Source organism: Trachemys scripta, chromosome 2 (assembly GCF_013100865.1).
Source record: "Trachemys scripta elegans isolate TJP31775 chromosome 2, CAS_Tse_1.0, whole genome shotgun sequence".
Classification (NCBI taxonomy): Eukaryota; Metazoa; Chordata; order Testudines; family Emydidae; genus Trachemys; species Trachemys scripta.
In genome coordinates this window covers 44,749,549-44,772,768 of record NC_048299.1, presented here as the reverse complement: position 1 = coordinate 44,772,768, position 23,220 = coordinate 44,749,549, and the positions used below count along the sequence as shown (strand labels likewise).

General features: G+C 45.2%; 1 protein-coding gene across 6 annotated transcripts in view; it reads right to left on the bottom strand.

The window, feature by feature from the left end:
• Positions 1-23,220, bottom strand: part of VPS50 (VPS50 subunit of EARP/GARPII complex) — a 170,139-nt gene that overhangs the window by 61,438 nt on the left and 85,481 nt on the right. For all 6 annotated transcript variants that reach the window (XM_034760445.1, XM_034760446.1, XM_034760447.1 and 3 more), the window contains one exon: positions 6,618-6,736. In XM_034760445.1, coding sequence (XP_034616336.1) covers positions 6,618-6,736 — 119 coding nt within the window. The remainder of the gene's footprint in view (positions 1-6,617; positions 6,737-23,220) is intronic.

Sequence of the window (23,220 nt, the reverse complement as noted above, 5' to 3'; positions counted from 1 at the left end):
ACTTAAAGCTTGGTACAGCAAAAAAAAAAAAAAAAAAAACTATTGCAAACCTGGTCTGTTGTACAAGAGGGGAAACTGAGCCACACCACCTCATAAATGACCAGTGAGTAGGGTAATTCACTAGCCTGACTACACAACAAAATAAGGAGAGCCTGGAAGTAATTCTTCTGTTTTGCCTGCAATTAGCAAGGAAATTTGTAAAAGGAATTGGTATTATTATTAAGCAATAATCTGTCCCCACCAGGGGGGGTGAAAATTGTTTTTTGTTTTGTTTTTCAGACGCTCTACAAGCATGCTGGCACCAGCAAAAAAATAACCCAGAATACCATGAATCTATGTTTTGCGTTGTTTGTCTGTGGAGTTTGTATTGTTGCTAGAATAACGTAGGTGGGGGATGGCTTCAAAAGGCTGACCTGGGGGGAAGATGTGTACGGGAATGCAAAAGGCTCAACTAGGAGGTCAGCACCTATGTAATAGCAAACCATGGTGCCTGGAAATAGAACGGCAACTAAGGTGGGCCCCACAAGCCCTATGGGAATAATGAGAAGGGGAGGAACTCCCTGAGAATCAATAAAGGGGTGTGGAAAATGGTGTAAATCCAGAAAAAATGTTTAAATGTGCCCGTCTCCTATGCCTATGGAGGAGTAGGATCAATGGCTTATGGCAAGGGGTCTACACTTGGGTGTATAAGGTGTTTTGCTAAAAATGTACATATTACTGGGGGCACAATTACACCAGCCCCTAACCAAACGACATACATCTACATGCTGCTATCTGAACTTTGGTGCACAAATGAATCTGTAAATCTTATTGCTGTAAATAATCAAACCGGGGCATACTGCCTGATTCCATACCAAGTGGTTAAGTTGGTTTAAACAATAACCCATTTCTCTGTGGACATTCAATGGACTTATGATGTGAACAAAAGCATGCAAAACCTGCAGGGGCAGCTTGTTGCAACTGCCAGCAAATGAACACATTAAAATCTTAACTCTGTCGAAGGAGGAAAGGCAGTGTTTTGGTGGTGGCTCAAATGCTGAACCATACTGCAGTGGTCAGGACTCGGTGTTGCTGTGAATTGTGTATTGTTAACTGTACCTGTGTTATGTTGCATATGAAAATAAACTATAAGTAATGTAGTAAGCCCTCCCTACCTCACAGTGTACTAAACAACCTGGACCCAACCTTCTTAGGCCCACTATAATGGGAAGTCTGGAACACTAATTAAAATAGGTGTGGTATGCCCGTACAAGAGAAGGTGCAGGGCACTATACTACACAAGGGGCAGTGGGACAAATGAAATATCGACACCTTCCACCTTGATGCCTGGCCCCATCAGGAAATGTGTCGCCATAAGTCCTATGCTTTTCCAGGGATACCTGGGCAGGAGGATCCCAAAAGAAGAAAGATAAAAAATGGGTGGAGTGTTAGGATATAGATATTCAAGCCCGTCTGGCCTATAAAAAGAACAGGAGTACTTGTGGCACCTTAGAGACTAACAAATTTATCAGAGCATAAGCTTTCGTGGGCTACAGCTCACTTCTTCGGATGCATATAGAATGGAACATGTATTGAGGAGATACACACACACACACACACACACACAGAGAGAGAGAGAGAGTATGAACAGGTGGGAGTTGTCTTACCAACTCTGAGAGGCCAATTAAGAGAAAAAAAATTTTGAAGTGATAATCAAGATATCAAACGGTCTGTACTGGGCTAAGAAGTGTGAGAATACTTACAAGGGGAGATAGATTCAATGTTTGTAATGGTTCAGCCATTCCCAGTCCTTTTATTCAATCCTAAATTGATTGTATCTAGTTTGCATATCAATTCCAGCTCAGCAGTCTCTCGTTGAAGTCTGTTTTTGAAGTTTTTCTGTTGTAAAATAACCACCCACAGGTCTGTCATTGAATGACCAGACAGGTTAAAGTGTTCTCCCACTGGTTTTTGTGTATTATGATTCCTGATGTCAGATTTGTGTCCATTAATTCTTTTGCGGAGAGACTGTCCGGTCTGGCCAATGTACATGGCAGAGGGGCATTGCTGGTACATATCACATTGGTAGATGTGCAGGTGAACAAGCCCCTGATGGTATGGCTGATGTGATTAGGTCCTATGATGATGTCACTTGAATAGATATGTGGACAGAGTTGGCATCGGGCTTTGTTACAAGGATAGGTTCCTGGGTCAGTGTTTTTGCTCAGTGATGTGGTTGCTGGTGAGTATTTGCTTTAGATTGGGGTGGGGAGAGGGGTTGTCTGTAAGCGAGGACAGGTCTGTCTCCCAAGATCTGAGAGAGATCATCTTTCAGGATAGGTTGTAGATCTTTGATGATGCGCTGGAGAGGTTTTAGTTGGGGGCTGAAGGTGACAGCTAGCGGTATTCTGTTATTTTCTTTGTTGGGCCTGTCTTGTAGGAGGTGACTTCTGGGTACTCGTCTGGCTCTGTCAATCTGTTCTTTCACTTCAGCAGGTGAGTATTGTAGTTTTAAGAATGCTTGATAGAGATCTTGTAGGTGCTTGTCTCTGTCTGAGGGATTGGAGCAAATGCAGTTATATCTTAGAGCTTGGCTGTAGACAATGGAACGTGTGGTGTGTCCTGGATGGAAGCTGGAGGGACGTAGGTAAGTGTAGCGGTCAGTAGGTTTCCGGTATAGGGTGGTATTTATGTGACCATCGCTTATTAGCACAGTAGTTTCCAGGAAATGGACCGCTTGTGTGGTTGATCTAGGCTGAGGTTGATAGTGGGATGGAAATTATTGAAATCATGGTGGAATTCCTCAAGGGCTTCTTTTCCATGGGTCCAGATGATGAAGATGTCATCAATGTAGTGCAAGTAGAGTAGGGGCGTTGGAACAACGCTTCCTTAGCTCTCGTCCCCTAAGTCAGCCATAAAAATGTTGGCATACTGGGGGCCATGCGGGTTCCCATAGCAGTGCCGCTGACTTGAAGGTATATAATGTCCCCAAATGTGAAATAGTTGTGAGTGAGGACAAAGTCACAAAGTTCAGCCACCAGATTAGCTGTGACATTATCAGGGATACTGTTCCTGATAGTTTGTAGTCCATCTTTGTGTGGAATATTGATGTAGAGGGCTTCTACATCCATAGTGGCCAGGATGGTGTTTTCTGGAATATCACCGACGGATTGTAGTTTCCTCAGGAAGTCAGTGGTGTCTCGAAGATAGCTGGGAGTGCTGGTAGCATAGGGCCAGAGGAGAGAGTCCACATAACCAGACAAGCCTGATGTTAGGGTGCCAATGCCTGAGATGATGGGGCGTCCAGGATTTCTAGGTTTATGGATCTTGGGTAGCAAATAGAATACCCCTGGTCGGGGTTCTAGGCATGTGCCTGTACAGATTTGTTCCTGTGCTTTGTCAGGGAATTTTTTTTTTTAGCAGATGGTGTAGTTTCTTTAGGTAATCCTCAGTGGGATCAGAGGATAATGGCCTGTTGAATGTGGTGTTAGAGAGCTGTCTAGCAGCCTCTTGGTCATATTCCAATTTATTCATGACAACGACAGCACCTCCTTTGTCAGCCTTTTTGATTATGATGTCACAGTTGTTTCTGAGGCTGTAGATGGCGTTGTGTTCAGCATGGCTGAGGTTATGGGCCAAGTGATGTTGCTTTTGCACAATTTCAGCCTTTGCATGTTGACGGAAGCAATCTATGTAGAAGTCCAGTCCGTTGTTTCGACCGTCCGGAGGAGTCCACCTGTTCATGCTCTCTGTATGTGTGTGTCTCTCTCTCTCCTCAATATATGTTCCATTCTATATGCAGCCGAAGAAGTGGGCTGTAGCCCACAAAAGCTTATGCTCTAATAAATTTGTTAGTCTCTAAAGTGCCACAAGTAGTCTGTATCCGCAAAAAGAACAGGAGTAACACGGCTGCTACTCTGAAATTTGGCCTATAAGATATTCAAGCCTGTCTGGCCTTTAAGAATTTAGGTGTATTCTTATAACTTAGCTAGTTATAGAGGTATAAAAGAATCAAAATCATTGTCTATCTGTGTCTCTCACTGTGACAGTCTGAGGCCCTGTTTAGTCAAATTAAAATAAGGCAATCTGGGACTGTTAGGAAGGTGATCCAATCTCTCACCTCCAGATAAAGGGAAGAGCCTAGAACATGTAAAAGGAAATTTAGTGTGATAGTCTTCTGTCTGGTAAGAACTCACTTATCAATAGACACAGCTGGAAAACCCTTATGTCTGTATAGATGTAGTTGTAAAATCCTCACTTCTGTATTGTTTTGTATGTTTATTTGCATGGTCTCTCTCTGGTTCTGTAATTGTTTGTCTGCTGTGCTGTATAATTAATTTTGCTTGGTGTAAACCAATTAAGGTGGTGGAATATAATTGGTTAAATAATCATGTTACAGTATGTTAGGATTGGTTAAATTTCAGTAAAATAATTGGTTAAGATATAGCTAAGCAGAACTCAAGTTTTACTATATACTCTGCAGTCAATCAGGAAGTAAGGCGGGGGGAATGGGAACAGGGAATGGGGGTGGGGAAATTGGAATCATGTTTTGCTAAGGGGGAATGGGAACAGGAATGGCTCTGTGGTGTCAGAACTGGGAAAGGGGGACACTGAGAAAGGAAACTGGAATCATGCTTGCTAAAAGTTCACCCCAATAAACATCAAATTGTTTGAGCCTTTGAACTGCGGGTATTGTTGCTCTCTGTTCATGCAAAAAGGACCAAGGAAGTGAAAAGGTGAAGAAATAAGCCCCCTAACAGTAGATAACAGATTTCTTTATATGTTTTGGGTGGTTAGTGCATATGTGAAGGTAGGTGTGGTGATCCGTGGGTTTCTTGTATATGGTTGTCTGTAGGGTTCCAATGCTGAAGCTGATTGTGGTGTCCAGGAAGTTGATGCTGGTGTGGGAGCGTTCTAGAGAGAGAGTTTAATAGATAGGTGGTGGTGGCTGTTGCAGTTGTGCTGGGACTCTATTAAATAAAACCCCCTTTGACTGCACAACCCTAGTTGTCACCTACCATCCCACAATGGAACCCATACGGGGTATCATCAAACAATTACAACCCATACTTATTAGTGACCCCATCCCAAAAGAAATATTTCCGGAATCCCTTCTTCTGGCCTTCAGACAACCTTTCATCCTCTCCGATATCATCAGAAGCAAGCTCCCCACAGACCAAGACACACCAACTCAGAGAGGCACCAGATCCTGCCAGAACAGATACAAAACCTGCAGACATATCTCCATTGTACAATGATCAAAACCCTCCACAATACACCTTTCAAGATCCCTAAGTCCTACACATGCCTTTCATAACATATGGTCTACCTCATCCAATGCAGTACATGTCCAATGTGCAGGGCCGGCTCTAGGATTTTTGCCGCCCAAAGCAAAAACAATTTTGGCCGTCCTCCCACCTTTAATTACCCCACCCCCCGGCCCCACCTCAACTCCGCCCCTTCCCCAAATCCCCAGCCCTGCCTCCTCCCCGCAGGCTCTGAAGCCTAGGAGGGAGGGACGGGGAGAAGCGGCCCGCGCCGCGGCCACTCGGGATCTCCCCCTCCCTCCCAGGTTTGAGAGCCTGGGAGGGAGGGGGAGACTCCGAGTGGCCGCAGCGCGGGCGCCGCTTCTCCCCCTCCCTCCCAGGCTCTCAAGTCTGGGAGGGAGGGGGAGCAGCGGCACACGAAACAGCTGTTTTGCGCGCCGCAGCCACTCGGGATCTCCCCTTGAGAGCCTGGGAGGGAGGACGAGTAGCGGCGCGCGAATCAGCTGTTTCGTGTGCCGTGGCAGCAGCAGCAGTGGAGGTGAGCTAGGGTGGCTGGGGCACATTTTTAGGGGCCATGCCACCCCTAAAAATGTGCCGCCCCAAGCACCAGCTTGTTTTGCTGGTGCATAGAGCCGGCCCTGCCAATGTGGGTGAAACCAGACAAATCACTATGCTCTCAAATGAACGCACAGGAAAGTGATAAAAGACAAAAACACTGTATCACCTATGAGTGAACACTTCACAAAGCGATCACTCTATATCTAACACTCATCCTCAAAGGAACCCTGCACAACACTTTCAAAAGACAAGCCTGGGAACTTAAATTCATAACTTTTCTAGACACAAACTCGATCTTAATAAAGACACTGGATTTATGGCTTATTACAACAATCTGTAACCCACTAATTCCCCCTTTTTAGCCTATGACTACAGAGTTATAACAGGCCACTTTACCTTGAATGGTCCCTTAATATGTGCTAACTACTTATGCTAAACTATCTGTTCAACCTTATATTTAGCTGTGACACTCTGAGTACCTTTCCCAGACCTGAGGAAGAGCTCTGTGTAGCTCAAAATCTTGTGTCTCTCACCAACAGAAGTTGATCCAATAAAAGATATTACCTCACCCACCTTGTCTCTCTACTATCCTGGGTCCAACATGGCTACAACAATACTACATACGTCAGATAATGCTGCACAGCTTACAGCTTCTCTATTTTGGAGAGCTACGTTCCATACCGTTCGAATTATGCCTGCAGTATTAGAGATTATTTGACAGCTAAGTATTTGGTTCTATGGAAATCTTATAGAAAGGAAAGTTTAAAAAGCATAGAGCAAGAGCTGCAAAAGGGCAAATAATTGTATGTTTACCTTTTTACAGGGGCATCTCCTGTCTGCTCATCCACATAATCTCTTTTCAGCTCCTCAGGAACATCACTGTCACTGTCATACTCTTGATAGGCACTCTTCTCCTGTTCATCAGATTCATACTATTAAAGAAACAAAACAACAGCTTTCACTATTTATTTATTTTTTTAAGAATATCCCTGAACATCCATTTTAAAAAAAATGAGTAGTGCTTTGTGACTTCTTTGCTTTTAGTTCTTCCACAATGCAACAGTGTTATTTGTACCTTGACTGAGTTTTCTGTATCCGGTGTATGATTAAAAACTGTCTACCCAGCTCATTAATAATACAGGAGAACTTTGACAATGGACAAAAAACACAAAATCTTTAACTAGATTTTAAAACATGCTTCTATTCCAGATGTCCTGTAAATATTTTAATCACTTTTTCTCCTAATCACTGTTTTCCTCCTTGCCTCAATATTACCTATGTTATTCAGATATTTGACATCATTTATTATTGCTTTTTTAGTCAATAATATGCTGCACAGTTTATATAAAATCTAAATTGGTCAACATATTGGCAATAGAAAAGGCGGTGTAAAACCACTAGACTGAGTAAGAAAGTACCAAAACAGTAGGTGATTATGAAAACTTTTGGTTATTTTGTGTATACCCTTTTAAAAAGTAATCTTTTCCATGATGTGCATATGTTTTATAGACATTTTGAAAATATTAACAAAATATTTAAGCGTTTTTAAAATCAGTTCTAGTACATTCAACAGGACACTTCCACTGGAGTATTTTTCAGTTTGTTGGACTGGTACGTAGTGATGCTACACAGAGTCACTTTGACTTTGCACAACTTGATTATTGCAGAACACTGACATTTATCTGAATATTTCTCAGCATTACAATACAGTATCATGCATTTTTTCTTCTAAAACTTTAAATGCATGTGAAGCAGGTTCTTCAAATCTGTGTAATTAACATACATGACACACAGTATACAAGGAAGGTGATCCTATAACTTATTTTAACAGATACACCTTAGATAGCCCCAGACATTGTGCTCTCAAACCTGCCTAGGGAGGTTGTGGAATCTCCATCTCTGGAGATATTTAAGAGTAGATTAGATAAATGTCTATCTGGGATGATCTAGACCAGGGGTCACAAACACACGGCCTGTGGGCTGCATGTGGCCCACGGGGCTATTTCCTGCGGCCTGACAAACTGCCCGCGGGCACCCCCGGGCCTACCTCCAGGCCAGGAGTGAGCAAACTACGGCCCACGGGATTGCCCCCCTCGAGCCCCATGCCACTCCCTGATGCGGCTGGCATCACGTCCCTGTGGCCGGGGGGTGGGGGGGGAGGGAAGAAAGGGCTCCATGTGTTGCCCTGGCTTCCAGGCACTGCTCCCCCGCAGCTCCCATTGGCCGGGAACGGGGAACCACGGCCAATGGGAGCTTCGTGGGAGGTACCTGGAGGAGCGGCAAGCAGCCTGCGGAACCCTGCATACCCCCTCATACACAATCCTGCCTAACCTAAGTACACAAAAAGATATCTCCTCCATTGTATTAAAATGAACTTTGTTAGAGGTTGTGGGGTTCCTTTGGATATCAAAAGCCACTCACTTTTGTCATTGCCAAATATTAATTCACAATTTCTTACTTTTTTTTTTTTTAAACTTGGGTGGTTGTTAGTAACCTAAAATCCACACCTAGGCACCTATAACAAATGGCTTGCTTTTAAGAAAGGTTCAGAACACTCACAGGACATACTGATTTCAAAGGAAGCCATGGATGACACATATTAATGTGATAACTATGGATGTAGATGCCTAATTTCAGGTAACCAAGTTTGAAAATGTTGGCCACACTGACTACTGTGTAGTTAAACAGAAATCTTATTAAAAAATTCAGCAAACTGTTACCGCACTATAGATCATTTGACATAAATCTTTAGACTTGTTATACTCCCCACAGACTGCTTTTACATTTTAGAAAACAGCAAACAAATTTGTGAAATGAAAGTGCAAAAACTGCCCGAAATAATTACAAACTTAAGTGCTAAAAAGCGTGCCTTAAAAAAGACCAGTGCAGAAACTGCAACATAACAAGACTGAATGGATCTCCCTCCCCAACAGAGAGATATTTTCCCTTTTGACTGAACCAAAGTTTTTTTCTTTAGAGCTGTATTATACAATATAAATCCTGATCTTTTTAAAATATCAGCTATGTCAGCTCTTTGGAGTACTTTGTGGGGAATGGAGGAAGACTAGTCAAGTGGATAAGGTACTGGACTGGGCCTTGGGGGTGGGGGGAATCTTTTACTAACCTGTTCAGTTCCTGTTGCTCTTTAAGTGATTGCACATGTCTATTCCACTTCAAGGAGTGCATAGCCAGTGCTCCAGAACTGGAGATTTTTCCTTTGGCGGTACCCATCGGGGTAGCGTGTGCACTCAGTCACTTCCTACTGCTGCACAATGGTATGAAGGGCAGAGCCTCACCAGACCCCGCTCCCTCGCAATTATCTTCTTCTCTGTGAATAGGTCATTTAGTGGTATTCGTTAGTGTTAGATTAGCATACGTATTTTTTGTTATTTTTCCTGCAGAGTTCGTTCCCTCTGAGTGACAGGGTACTCCACCCAGTATGGAGGTATCCCTTGGTGTCTGGGTTTTAAGACTTGTGCCAGCTGCAAGAAATCTGTGCCCATGAGTGACCCTCATTCCTCCTGCTTGAAGCACCTAAATGAGGGTCACATTCAAGACCAATACCAGATTTGCAGGGACTTCAAACCCTGCCCCAAAAAGGACAGAATGAGACTGCATCACATTCTCATGGAGGCCCCCCTGCATATCCACCTTCTGAACCCTCCCATTCCCAGCAGGCACTGAGTACTTTGGCATGGGTGAGGAGTATCCCTCCGGACATTGCTTCTGGAAGTCAACACGAATCCCCTCCTCCGGTACTGAGAAAGCAGCACAGAAGATCAGACCTCCATTCACCACAAATTGATGTCCCTGGAGTCAGCCACCGGTAAACAATTAGGACAAGGTAGAGCGTCATTTGGAAAGATGACCACAGGTCATCCACTCCAGCAGTGGTGCCTGGGCCATGGAGACTAACTCTCACTGCTATGCTGATTCCTTTGGTGCAACAGCAGCAGCATCATGAAAATCTCTTGGTACCAACACTGCCGGCAGTGTATGCAGCAGCAGAGGATCTACTCTGCCTCCTGGAGAGCCTCCTCAGCCCCCTCTCAGTTCTTTCTTACCAGACACACACTGATATAGAACGGAAGGAGGGCAGGTCATGGAATGGACACGTGCAACACATCTTGAAGAAAAAACAGTTACCTACCTTTTGTAACTGTTGTTCTTAGAGTGCTTGCTCATATCGATTCCATTCTAGGTGACTCGCAAGCAGTATCAGTGGAGGTGGGCTCGGAGTTCACTGTTGTGTACCTTGTAGTACAGCTCTGCCAAAGTAAGCGTCGTCTCGCGCCTGCTGAGTCAGTGCGCAGTGCGATGCGAACGTATGGACGGTGACCAGGTGTTAGCCCGACAGATCTCTTGGATCGGCATCTGCGCCAGGAAGGCCGCAGAAGACGCCTGCGCTCTAGTGGAATGAGCTGTCACAATTGCTGGCAAGGGCATTTTTGCCAGTTTGTAGCAGTGGCGGATGCACGCAGTGATCAGACACAAAATTCTCTGGGCTGACACCAGGTAGCCCGTCATCCTGTCTGCGACAGCAACAAACAACTGTGTTGACTTGCGGAACGGCAGCGTTCTATCGATGTAGAAGGCCAGCACCCATCTGACGTTTAGCATATGCAACCTGCGCTCCTCATCTGGTGCGTGAGGCTTCAGACAGAGGACCAGTAAGTAAATGTCCTGCTCTGTGTGGAACTGGGAAACAACTTGAGGCCTCCTCAGGATGAATGCGCTTGTCCAAGGTCCAACATACAAAGCGCTTCCACTTGACTACATAGGTAGCCCTGGTGGAAGGTTTCCTGCTGCCCAGCAGGACCTGTTGGGCCGCTGCAGAGCACTCCCACTTGTCTGTGCTTAGCCACGGAGAAGCCATACCATCAGGTGCAGCAGATTGCTGTGGTTCTGGGATAGCAGATCCAGAGAGAGAGAGGTAACTGCACCGGGTCGGCTACCGAAAGACTCAGCGTCATGCCAAACTAGTGCTGGCAAGGCCATGCCAGGGCAATGAGAATGACCCATGCTCTGTTTTGCTTCACTTTTAGGGGGACTCTGTGGATAAGCGTCACTGGCGGAAAGGCGTACATCAGCACTTGGAAGGCGTATGACAGGGAACCCTCGTCCCCGCCATAAAGGGAGCAGAACACGTGGCACTTCCTGTTCTGCCTGGACGTAAATAGGTCCACCTGGGGATTCCCCCACCGTCGGAAGATCAAGTTGACCACTTCCAGATGGAGGGATCACTCGTGATGAGAGGAGAAAGTCCTGCTGAGGCGATCTGCCAGGACATCCCTGGTTCCAGGTAAGTGAGCGGCCACCAGGTGGATGGCATTGTGCTCAAAGTTCCCAGAGCCTGAGCGCCTCTTGACACAGGGCCGAGGACCTGCGCCACTCTGACTGTTGATGTAATACATCGCGGCTGTGTTGTCCATGAGGACCTGCACCACCTTGCCTTTCAGGTGGGGCAAAAATGTCTGACAGGCCAGGTGCAACGCCTTGAGCTCCCTGACATTGATATAAAGAGCTAAGACGTGCTGCATCCAGCAACCTTGGGTGCTGAGCTCGCCCAGGCTGGCTCCTCAACCCAGATCTGATGTGTCTGAGAGCAGAGTAAGTGATGGTGATGGGGACACAAAGGGAACTCCCTGCAGCACTGACTTGGGGTCTAGCCACTAGTTCAAGGACGAGAGGATGCAGTCCAGCACTGGGACTGATCGGTCTAGGGGGTGCCTACTGGAAACAGACTGTTGCTAGTCACGTTTGCAGGGATCACAGATGAAGCCGGGAGTGCCTGACCATGTATGTGCATGCTGCCATGTGACCCATCAGCTGCAGGCAAGTGCGGGCCGTAGTGATCAGATGTCTCCTCACATGGGCAATGAGATCCGCCAAGGCCTGAAAGCGTGCTTCCGGAAGGAAGGTTCTGGCTTGCATGGAATTGAGAACCGCTTAGATAAACTCTATGCGCTGGACTGGCATTAACATGGACTTTTCTGTGTTTATTAACAGACCCAATTGGTTGAAGATGGAGCATACCAGATCGAGGTTTCTCTGCACCTATCCCAGAGTCCTGCCCTTGAGGAGCCAGTCATCGAGGTATGGAAAGATCTGGAGCCCACAACGTCTGAGGTAAGCTGCTACTGGCGCCACGCATTTCATGAACACCCTGGGGGCCGAAGACAGGCCAAAGGGTAGCGCCATGAACTGGAAATGGCACTCTGCCACTATGAAACCCAGGACACAGACGGCTCCTAGGAATATAGAAACATGGAAGTAAGCATCCTTTAAGTCGAGAGCGGTGTACCAGTCCCCCGGATCCAGGAAGGGGATAATGGAGACCATGGAGACCCTGTGGAACTTCAACTTCTTGAGAGACTTGTTGAGGCCGTGCAGGTCCAGGATGGGTCTGAGGCCCCACTTTGGCCTTCAGGATTAGGAAGTATTGGAAGTAGAATCCTCTTCCTTCCATGTCCCGAGGAACTGCCTCCACAGCCTCTAACTGCAGGAGCTTGTCGACCTCCTGAACCAGGAGTTACTTGTGAGAGGGGTCCCTGAAGAGGGACAGGCAAGCAGGGGGGAAGAAGGGGTATCCACAAACTGCAGGGTATAGCCCCGAGCTACTATGTCCAGGACCCGGTAGTCAGAGATAACCCCTGACCAAACAGAGCTGTAGGGAGAAAGATGGTTGAGGAAATGATGGGCAGGATCTGGCCAGCTGACTGGGACATCGGTCTCGAGCGCACCATCAAAACAATTGCTTTTGGGCCCCTGGGTACTTAGCCGGTCCAGGATGGGCTGGTAAGAGGAGGAAGCGCGGCGACGGCTAAACCCGGTGTTCCTTCTCTTTGCAGATCCCTGCCAGGCTCACCAAGGCCTCGACAGTGGTGGAGGCCGGAATGGCTTTCTAGCAGACTGCTGCGTATACATGTCTAATGAGCGAAGGGTAGCCTTAGTGTCCTTCTACCCGTTTAGCCTGCCATCCATTTGATCAGAGAAGAGCCCAACTCTGTCAAAGGGGAGGTCCTGAATTGACGCCTGCATCTCCTGGGAAAGACCGCCGTTTGGAGCCAGGAGCTGCATCGCATAACCATGCCGATGCGACCACCCTCGCTGCCGAGTCCGCTGTGTCCCATGCCATTTGCAGGGAGCATCTGGCTGCCACGGTCCCTTCCTTTACCAGGGTACCAAACTCCTGAGCCTGACCCCAAGGAAGGGAGTCCTGGAACTTCTGGAGACTGTCCCAGAGATTAAAATTGTATCAGCCCAGCAGGGCCTGATAGTTTACATTTCCGGGTGGCAAACCATCTGTTGAATACATTTTTCTGCCAAGTAAATCAAGTTTTTTGGCTTCTTTGTTCTTGGGGGTAGAGGCGGACCATTTGCCGTTTGCTTGTCCTTCTCGTTGGCCGCCGACACCACTAGCGAGCCCAGGGAAGGGTGGGTATACAAGTACTCGAAACCTATGGCTGGCACAAAGTACTTTTTCCTCGGCCTGTTTTGAGGTGGGTGGGATAGAGGATGGGGTCTGCCACAGAGCCTTAGCAATCTTGAGGACCCCATGTATCAGTAGGGTGATCCAGGCAGGCGTGGAGGCCAAGGGGACATTGAAAAGGGTGTCCCCCTCCTGCTCCACCATCTCCTGCACTTCCAGCCACAAGTTCTCTGCCACCCACCTGAGAAGGGCTTGGTGTTCTTTAAAGTCATCCAGGAGGCTGGCCATGGAAGGTCCCACAACCGCCTCATCGGGGAAAGAGGTGGATGCCCTGGCCACCAGTGGAGAAACTGAAGGCTCAGCAGACACTGGAGGTTTGGGGGTGGGCACTGGATCCTCCACCCCGACCTCGGAGCGAGCTTCCGGTACCAGGCCTGGTGTCGGTGGGGCCGTCAATCTTCGCTCTGACGCGTCCACAGAAACATGCTGCAAAGGGGGCATCATCATAGAATATCAGGGTTGGAAGGGACCTCAGGAGGTCATCTAGTCCAACCCCCTGCTCAAAGCAGGACCTAATCCCAACTAAATCATCCCAGCCAGGGCTTTGTCAAGCCTGACCTTAAAAACCTCTAAAGGAAGGAGATTCCACCACCTCCCTAGGTAACCCATTCCAGTGCTTCACCACCCTCCTAGTGAAAAAGTTTTTCCTAATATCCAATCTAAACCTCCCCCACTGCAACTTGAGACCATTACTCCTTGTTCTGTCATCACCAGAAGGCCCCATGCTCGCCAATATGGCCACTGTGTTGGCCACTGGCCTTGCTGCCCCTGCAGTGCTATGGACAGCAGAGCAGTTTCCGGTGCCCAATCCCATCGGAGAAACTGGGACGATAGGCTGAACTGGGCCTCCGTGCCAGAGGAACCCCTCTCTGGCGAACAGGGAGGAGCCGTTGATGCCTGGGTCTGCTGGCTGGTCGTGGCTACTGGTGAGCACTGACTAGGCATAAACAACTGGTGGCTTTACTGGGGAGAACAGTCCCAGTGCCAGGGAGATCAGCATCGGGGGAACGGTGCTACGGAGAGCGGTAACATGGGGGGAGCGGTGCCACGGTGCCGGCGACCAAGACTGATGTCTAGATGCGGATTGGTGAGAGGGCAAACAGCATCGGTCATAATATGGGGAGTGTTGACCCCGCACTGGGGAATAACGTCTTGGCATGCAGGAAGAGAGTTTGGGCGACCAGCGGTGCGGTTGCAACCTGGCACGGATTGCTTGTCCGGCAACCAATGGTGCCCCCCCCCCAACCCTGGAGGGGTCTTAACGGCTAGCTTGTCCTCTCAGGGAGCCTTTGCCTGGTCCTGCGGCACCGGAGATGTCATAGGAGCAGGTGCAGACCTGTGCTCTCTGCGCGCTTGGGCTTGGGATGATGATAGTGCAGGCAGGGTGGTGGGTCCCATACCACTCACCAGAGTCAGCGATGGACCTTTAAGATGGCCAAGAGCTTGGTGTGAAGTCCTCACTGGGACCTTAACTATCAGCTAACTATGCACTTAACAACTACTTAACACTAACTAGAACTGAATAAAGGCCCAAAGTCCAATGGAAGAAACCGCTAGCTCTTGACAAGCAAGAGAGGCGCTCCGACTGACCACCACAAGCGGGAAGAAGAAACTGAGAGGGCGTGGGCTGGCAGTGCCGGATATACCACGGCATGAGTGTGGCATTCTAGAGGGCACTACAGCTAGCTCTAGAGGTACCGTTAAGGCAAAAATCTCTGATGGCCATGCACATTGCCGTGCACACACCTAGAATGGAATCAACATGAGCTAGCACTCCAAGAAGAACAGATACAGAACAGGTTAGTAACCTTTTTTTCCCTCCTTCAAGTGAATGCACAGGTCCATTCCACTCCAGCTGACTCTCAAACAGTTCAGTCCAGAAGTGGGTTTCAGAGTCTACCTGAAAAACTGAAAAAAGTACTTGTCCAAACTTGGCATCATTTCTGGAATGCTAAGATACAGTATAATGAGTAGTAAAGGAATGTACCAATGATCAAGCTACAGCTCTACAAATGTCTGCTATAGTTACTTTAAGCCAAAAGAATTGCAGAACCTGTTTGAGATCCTGTAGCATGAGGCATACTGGCAATATCATAGCAGAGATGTGTGCAGGACAAAATCCAGGATGAAATCCCCTGCATGAAGACTGGAAGGCCTTTCATCCTGTCGACAACCGAAATAAGCAGCTAGGAAGACCAACCATCTAAAACACTAGTCCTGTCCAATTAAAAAATCCAACACCCTTCTAACATCCTAAGCATGGAGCCTCTTCTCATCCTTATGAGAATGGGGCTTAAGAAAGAAAGTAAGTATATGGCTTGATTGAGGTGGAATTCTGATACTAATTTAGTCACGAATTCCATAAGTGGACATAATACCCTCTCCTTATTAAAAAAAAGGGGGGGGGAGAAAGAAGGGTCAGTTGCCAACGTTCGTAACTCTTCTCGCAGAGGTAATAGTTACCAAAAATAGATGCAGTAAAAGAGAGGTAGCCATTGGTTCAAAGGGTGGAGCACCAGATTTAAGCCCCAGGAAGGAATGGGATCCATGACAGAGCTATAACCTGCCCAGACCTTTTAAGAATCTAACTGACATAACATCAGAAAATACTGAGTGGCCAGCAATTTCTGGGTGGAAAGCAATGATAGCTACCATGAGAACTCTGATGGAACCAATCTATAGGGCTTGTTGTTTCAGGTGGAACAGAGAGAGTCCACAACATGTTGAACAGAAATCAGGATTGGCAAAACACTTCTCTCTGTTTTGACCACAAGGAGACTCACTTCCACTTCAACAGGTGGAGTATTTTGCACATTCCCCAAACACCTCTTGAGGTGTTAACCATGGACTATCCAGGCTGTAAAATGGAGAATGGCTGGGTCAGGACATAGCATATGATTGGGGTCCTGGGAGATCAAAGTAGTCCTGGTAGAGAAGCTCAGCAGACTGTCAAACCAATGCTAGCAAGACAAAGCCAGAGCTGTAAGGATCATGTTCTCATGATCCAACTTCTGAACACCAGTAAGGAAAGAGACTATGAGATTGGTCTCAAAACTCCCAAAGATGTATCGCCTTTTGACAAAGACTGATTTGGCCCATCACTCTCTGTTCATGTAGATCACCACAGTCTGTGGCGACTTGTAGAGTGTTGCCCTTGATATGAGGGAGAAAAGCTCGACAGACCATATGAATAGCCAACAATGCCCACACATTTATGTGGAGAGCCAAATCTTGGTAAAAACACAGACCTTCAGTTTGTAGGTTTCCTAGGCGAGCTCTCCAATTTAAAAAAAAATGTCCATAACTAAGAGTTAGTGTGCACAAGGAAGGTGTGAAGGTAACTCCCATACACATTGGCTGGATCCATCCACCAGACCAGAGAGGCTAGTACTCCTGCAGGCATTCAAATCAGCATGTCCAATGGGTGACAATCCACTGAAATCCACGGGGAATCCACTGACTTTACCCAGCTTTGCAACTCTCTGAGACAAAGCGTGGCATGCCAAACCACATACAACAAAGAGGCCATGTGCCCTGGTAGTCTGAGGCAGCTTCTTACCATTCTAAGTGGCTTTGAAGTCTATGTAAACGTAACATTGTCTGGAATTTGGCTTGAGGTAGGAATGCCCTGGCTAGTGAAGAACCCAGAATTGGCCCTAAACATTAAATTCTCTGATCAGCAGAGAAGATTGACTTGTCCTCGTTGGTCAAGAGACCCAGAATACTGAAGAGGGATTAGATCCTGGATAGACTGACTTCTACTTAGGGTATGGATTGACCTTGTACCAGCCAGTCGTCTAAGTTACGGCACACCTGCACTCTTGTTTTCTTTAAAAAAATACAGCTACCACGAACCATGCATTTTGTAAATACTCACGGGACAGCAGACAAGACAAAGGCCTAAACTTATAATGGGTGTTGTTGACCAGAAATCTTAGGAATCTCCTGCAGCTTTGATGGATAGCCATATGGAAATATGCATCCTTCAAGATGAGGGCAGTGTACCAGTCTCCAGAGAAGGGAATGATACAATCTTTACATATTTATTCAAATTTCACAGGTCTAGGATGGTTCTGGGACCTCCTTTCACCTTTAGAATCAGGAAGTATCATGAATAGAAACTCTTCCCTCAATGGAGAGGGGGAACCTCTTCTATAGCTCCCAAATTGAGAAGAGACTGCAATTCTTGGAGATGGGAATCCTTGTGAGAATGGGTCCCGAGGAAGGACAGGGAAGGGAATTAGAGGGTCAGAGAGTGGAGGAAATAAACTGCAGGATTCAAATAAACTACTTGTCCTCAGTACTTAGGACCCATTGAGCTGTAGTAATATGGGATCCAGCACACAGGAAATGGGATAACATGTTGGGAACCAATAGGGCTGAGAGAAATGTTACATCACAAACTGGTATTCTATTCCCGACGAGACAGTCGCTTACCAGCACAAATTTCTTGCAGCCAGTACAAGACTCAAAACTCAGAGACCAAGGCACTGGGTGTCAGCACCCTGTGAATAAGAGGGAACCAACTCTGCAAGAAACGACAACACTACAATAATCTAACTAATCTAACACCACTAACAAATACCACTAATTTAATTATTTATAAAAAGGAAGATTTCTCCCTTTGCAGGGAAGTTACCTGCAGTAGCAAGCCAATGCACTTGACTACCGATTATGGGTTGTAAGAAAAAAGTGGGGGGAGGCAGCTCCACCCTTTATACTATCATTCAGAAGCACAAGGTGGCTGAGGGCACACACACCACACCAATGGATATCGCTAAGGGAAAAATCTCCAACTTGGAAGACTGAGTGCACACACACCTGCAGTGGAATGGACACATGCAATCACTTGAAGAAGCTGGGTTCAATTTCTAACTTTGTTACAGATTTCCTACGTTACTCTGGGCAAGTCACTTGATCTACCCTGTGCCCCAGGTTCCCATCTGTAAAAAATGGGGATAGGACTTCCCTACCTCACGGGGGTGTTTCAAAGATAAACTCCAACAACAATTATGAGGCACTTAGGGTATGTCTATACTACCTGCCAGATTGGCGGGTAGGAATCGATCTACTGGGGATCGATTTATCGCGTGTGGTGCAGACGCGATAAATCGATCTCCGATCGCTCTCCTGTCGACTGCTGAACTCCAGCTCGGCGAGAGGCAGAAGCAAAGTCAACAGGGGACCGCGGCAATCGACCCCACGCCATGAGGACACAAGGTAAGTCGAACTAAAATACGTCAACTTCAGCTACTCTATTCTCGTAGCTGAAGTTGCGTATCTTAGGTCGATCCCTCCTCCAGTGTAGACCAGGCCATATTAGATACTACAGTGATAAGAGCCATATAAGTGCCTAGACAGATAGATAGGTGTAATACACAGAGTAACTGAACATATTGATCTACTTGTTCAGCACAGTTCCTTAGTTTCACAGCATTTCCTTTTAACACAGAAGCAATCAGCTATTTAATTTCCAAGGTGCTAAGTTTCAGTGCTGTATGGAATAAGCAGTACATTCTATGAAAGTGTAACAGGGTTCTGTGTGGGTACAAATATAGGAAGCCACTACCAAAGATCTTTTTGCAAAGGAAAGAAAATAAAATCTCTCTGCATAAGTGAGACTGTAAACTTTGGTTTGCATAGACACCAAGGATAAATGATATTAATTTGAAAAACACTTTAATTCTACAAACTAATCTGAAGTTTCCAGAATAATTAATACCACATTTAAGGTTAATGAAACTGTTTATAATAAGAATGGCCTATGTTTATCACAAGAACAAAAACACATAAATCACGTCCTCCGTATTCCATTCTGCCCACACTGAACATTCTGTCCTGCTAGTATCAAAGAAAGCCAAAAATCAATTACAGTTCTTCAGCAGACACAGATTCAGTTTTTATCATTTCATGACATATTTAGGTTTCACTGTAATGCAGAACACTTTATGCTGGCACACAAATATTAAAAATAGGACAACACAGCCAGCCTTGTAATCTCACAGTAGTGTGTCACTCTACAAAACAGAACATAATTCAAAGTTAGAATATGGAAACCACAACATGGGCTACAGAAAGGCTGTCTTTGCTGCATATGTAACATATTAGCCTACTGCTAATACATATGATCAAGACGCCCCCCAGTGACTGATTCCAGAAAAAATACAGCCAACTACAGTTGAACAGATGAAGAACTCCTTTAGCTCAACAGGTAGAGGCGTGTGCTTTTTGATGCTCAAATCCCTGGAGATCAATCCCCAGTGAAGACCATGGAGTCTTTAACTAATTCTGGCTAAGGTATGTCACACATCTAAAGGGTGAGGTATTTATTTAATCGTGAGGACATGTTGATTATTCTTCATCCAGCATCAGCTTTGGATGGAACTGAATATCAAATCCTATAATAATCGTATCATAATATTGCACACTAGAAGCAAATATAGGTAATTTTAATAGGATGGAATGCAGCGACCTCTAAAAACCTAATTGACAAGTGGCAAATTCAAAAATGATAAAACAAAAATACTTCTACACGGCAATTCATCTGTGGAACTCATTGTCACGTCATGTCACTGAGGCCAATTAGCAAAATTCAGAGGGGATGGATGATTATATGTTTAACAATATATTTCAGAGTTCTAGCTAATGCTAAAATAATTAAAATGCTTTGGAGGGATATGAAAACCTCATACTTCAGGGCTTAAGCCACTCTCTAACTATATAAAAAGTATGAAGAGATTGGGGTCGGTGGGTGGGAAGGAAAGAGTACCTCACACTGAGGTTTCCTGAACTTTTCTATAAAGCATGTGGTGTTGGCTACTGTCAGAGAGACAGGATGGACCAGGTGTCTGATCTATTATGGCAATTCCTACACAGCTTGCCAGAGATCTGAGAAGAAATGTTTTAGGAAGATCAATTTCGGTATTTTACTGAACACAGAAGCATGTTGTATGATTTTTTTATTTAGTCAAATTAGCTCATTCTTACAGTAGGAGTCATTCACTCAGAAAGTTGAAATGATTCTCCAGCCTGTATTTAATTTATGGGTACACAAAGAGCTAAGAGACTGGTTCAGTGGTCACATTGTACTCAATACAAAAATATCAACCTCAAGAATGATCACCTTCTATCACTATCAATTTTTAACCACGTGGTAAGAAGGCGAGAAGGAGAAGCTGAATACAGATTAAGTTGGCTAAATCTGATAGGCCTAGAAGTGGCAGGATACAGCAGAACAGATTCTGAAGTGTGGGAAATCACAAAAGGAAGAGAAGCACATAAGCTTATTTTTCATTTGAATTTACAGTTTTCTGACTTCACATAGCATACAGGCTGGAAAGGAAAATATTAGAAAAGCTGAAGTCAGAACCAAAGGCAGCTTTGACACCCTCAAATTTTACATCATTGAGTCAGGAGAAAAGGGATGTAAGGGAGAAAAATACAGAGGCTGTAAATAAACAATATACACTTTCACTTGCTCAAATGTTGACAGTTGTAATTTGTGGACAATCCATTTTGTAATGAGAGGAGACATCAGACTTCACACCTTGGCTTGTATTTTGTTCCAAGAAATAAGCTGGTTTTGAGATTTCATTTGGTCTTTAAAGTAGATAAAATTAGCATCTTTAAAAACTATTTAAACCCCTTTCTAAAATGCTAAATACTAAGAGAAAGAAATACACCAGTAAGAAATTCAAGACATGCTTAGCTTTACACTTTAATGGCATCAGTCCTATGCCCATCATGAGGATTTCACAGATTCTTTGCCACAGAATCCAACCCTCAACATAAAACTTCCTTTTTTTAAATAATTCTACTTCTAACCCTTTTGGGGTGGGTCTTCAATGCACAGTTAACCTGGGTCATTGGTAGGATCCTACCAAATTCACAGCCATGAAAAACACGTCACAGAGTGTGAAATCTGGTCTCCGCCCGTGAAATCTGTTCTTCCCCATAAAATCTGGTAGTTTGTGTACTTTTACCCTAAACTATAGGCAGTGTTTCTCAAACAGGGGGTCCCAATCCAAAAGGGGGTGGCCTTGGTATTGCCACCCTTACTTCTGTGCTGCCTTCAGAACTGGGCGCCTGGCCAATAGCTGCCAATTTCCAGCTGCTCAGCTCTGAAGTCAGCCAAAAGTATGGGTGACAATACCACGAAACCCCCCCCCCCCCCACACACACACACACACAATAGCCTTGCAACCCCCTTTTGGGTCAGGGCCCCCTGTTTGAGAAATGCTGACTGAAGGGCTTTACATGTTTATATTTTACTCTTTTAAAACACATTCATGCTTTGTTACGATATTGTGAAATTTAAGATTTAAATAGCTGAAACCGTGAAACTCAAGATTTTTAAAATGCTATGACCGTGAAATTTATGAAAATGGACCATGAATTGGGTAGGGCCATGGTCACTGGCACCCTGGTCTGAGCACCCACATTAGCTTAGCTTGGATGCAAGTGCTGCCACAGCAAAGCTATCCCATGTTACTATGGCCTCACTGTTTCTGAGCCTGCCCATGTGTGTCTGGGGCATATCCCATGGTTTTGTCCATGAAGACACTCTAGGATTCTTTCCCGGTCAATTGTGTCAATTGCCAGATAACTCGTCTTCTTTCAGGGGAAACAGTGGGATAGGCATTGGAGAACTTTCAGCACTTGAGGAATTTTTGCCTGAACCCTCACTGCAAAGCGGACGTATTTACTCATGGTTTATACAGGGCATTTGGAAAAATATGCCCTTTTAAAATAAACACTTATTTAACCAACAGATAAAGCAAAAAATTTGGTCTCAAACACCTTAAAAAGATTGTTTTAGATTCCGGATAGAACAGAATTATTATGCAGCAGCCACTCTGGTCTTTTAGGTAAACAGACAATTAATAACCTTTCAAGATAGATTTATATTTTGTTTTTGATCTTATAAACTACAAGAAAATTACAAATAATCTAGGTCTACTATGTGACTTGCTTTAAAACAATTATATAATGGTGTGGTAGCTAACAACCAGTTAGAAGTCAGGAAAGAATGTCCAGAGTCCAAGTTTTGGAACAGACTCAGCTGACTTCACTGGTGTTCAGGGGCTGTGAAGATACCCGGGGGAAGAAAAGGAAGAGAGAACCAGGGGCACGTTGGGCCTCTCCTTGTTCTGATGCTCCTAGTCCCAGCTTCTGCAGGGTGTGTTTTCATCCTGAGGGCTAGCTCTGCCACTGGGAATTCCTCCTTTCCCTCCTTCTTGCCCATGTAGCTCAGTAAGGAGAGGGGCACTGGGAGGATTTGAACCCCTTGTTATATTCGAATTCCCATAGAAGGGAAGAGGTAGGGAGCTCAACAAATCATGGACAGAACAGATGGCCACCAACATATCATTCAAGAGAGAATCTGAACAAAGTTCCATTTGGAGACTGGCGACCTGATAACTTGGTTAAATCTTACAGCGTGTGCCAGGTTTGTTAAGGCACTGAGAGTAAGTCCAGTAAGACTGTCAGATGGACTGGCTCATCACATAATAAGAGGGGAAAATAATATTTGACCGAAGAGTAAGTTAGGACAAAGGTTTTAATGAGAAATGTACGTATGAAGTTTCTGCATGCATAACACTATATAAAATGTTTTCTTTTAAATAAACATTTGATTGTATGCTTATGATACAAATCAACAAAAAGATCAATACATTTAAAGTTAATGTTGACTATTATACCAGTAGATCTCAAACTATCATCCCCATAACATTCAAAAAATAAAAACTACTCAACAAATTACATTCTCCTTCGGAAATCATGGTAAGTTTATGTAAACATATAGAAAGAACAATCTATGAATTATCTGTGGAGATTATTCTCTAACAAGTCAGAGGGAGCTAATCCTTCTAATATTAAAACAAGGCCAAATTTACCACAACCAGGAAAGTTAAGTAAATTGCA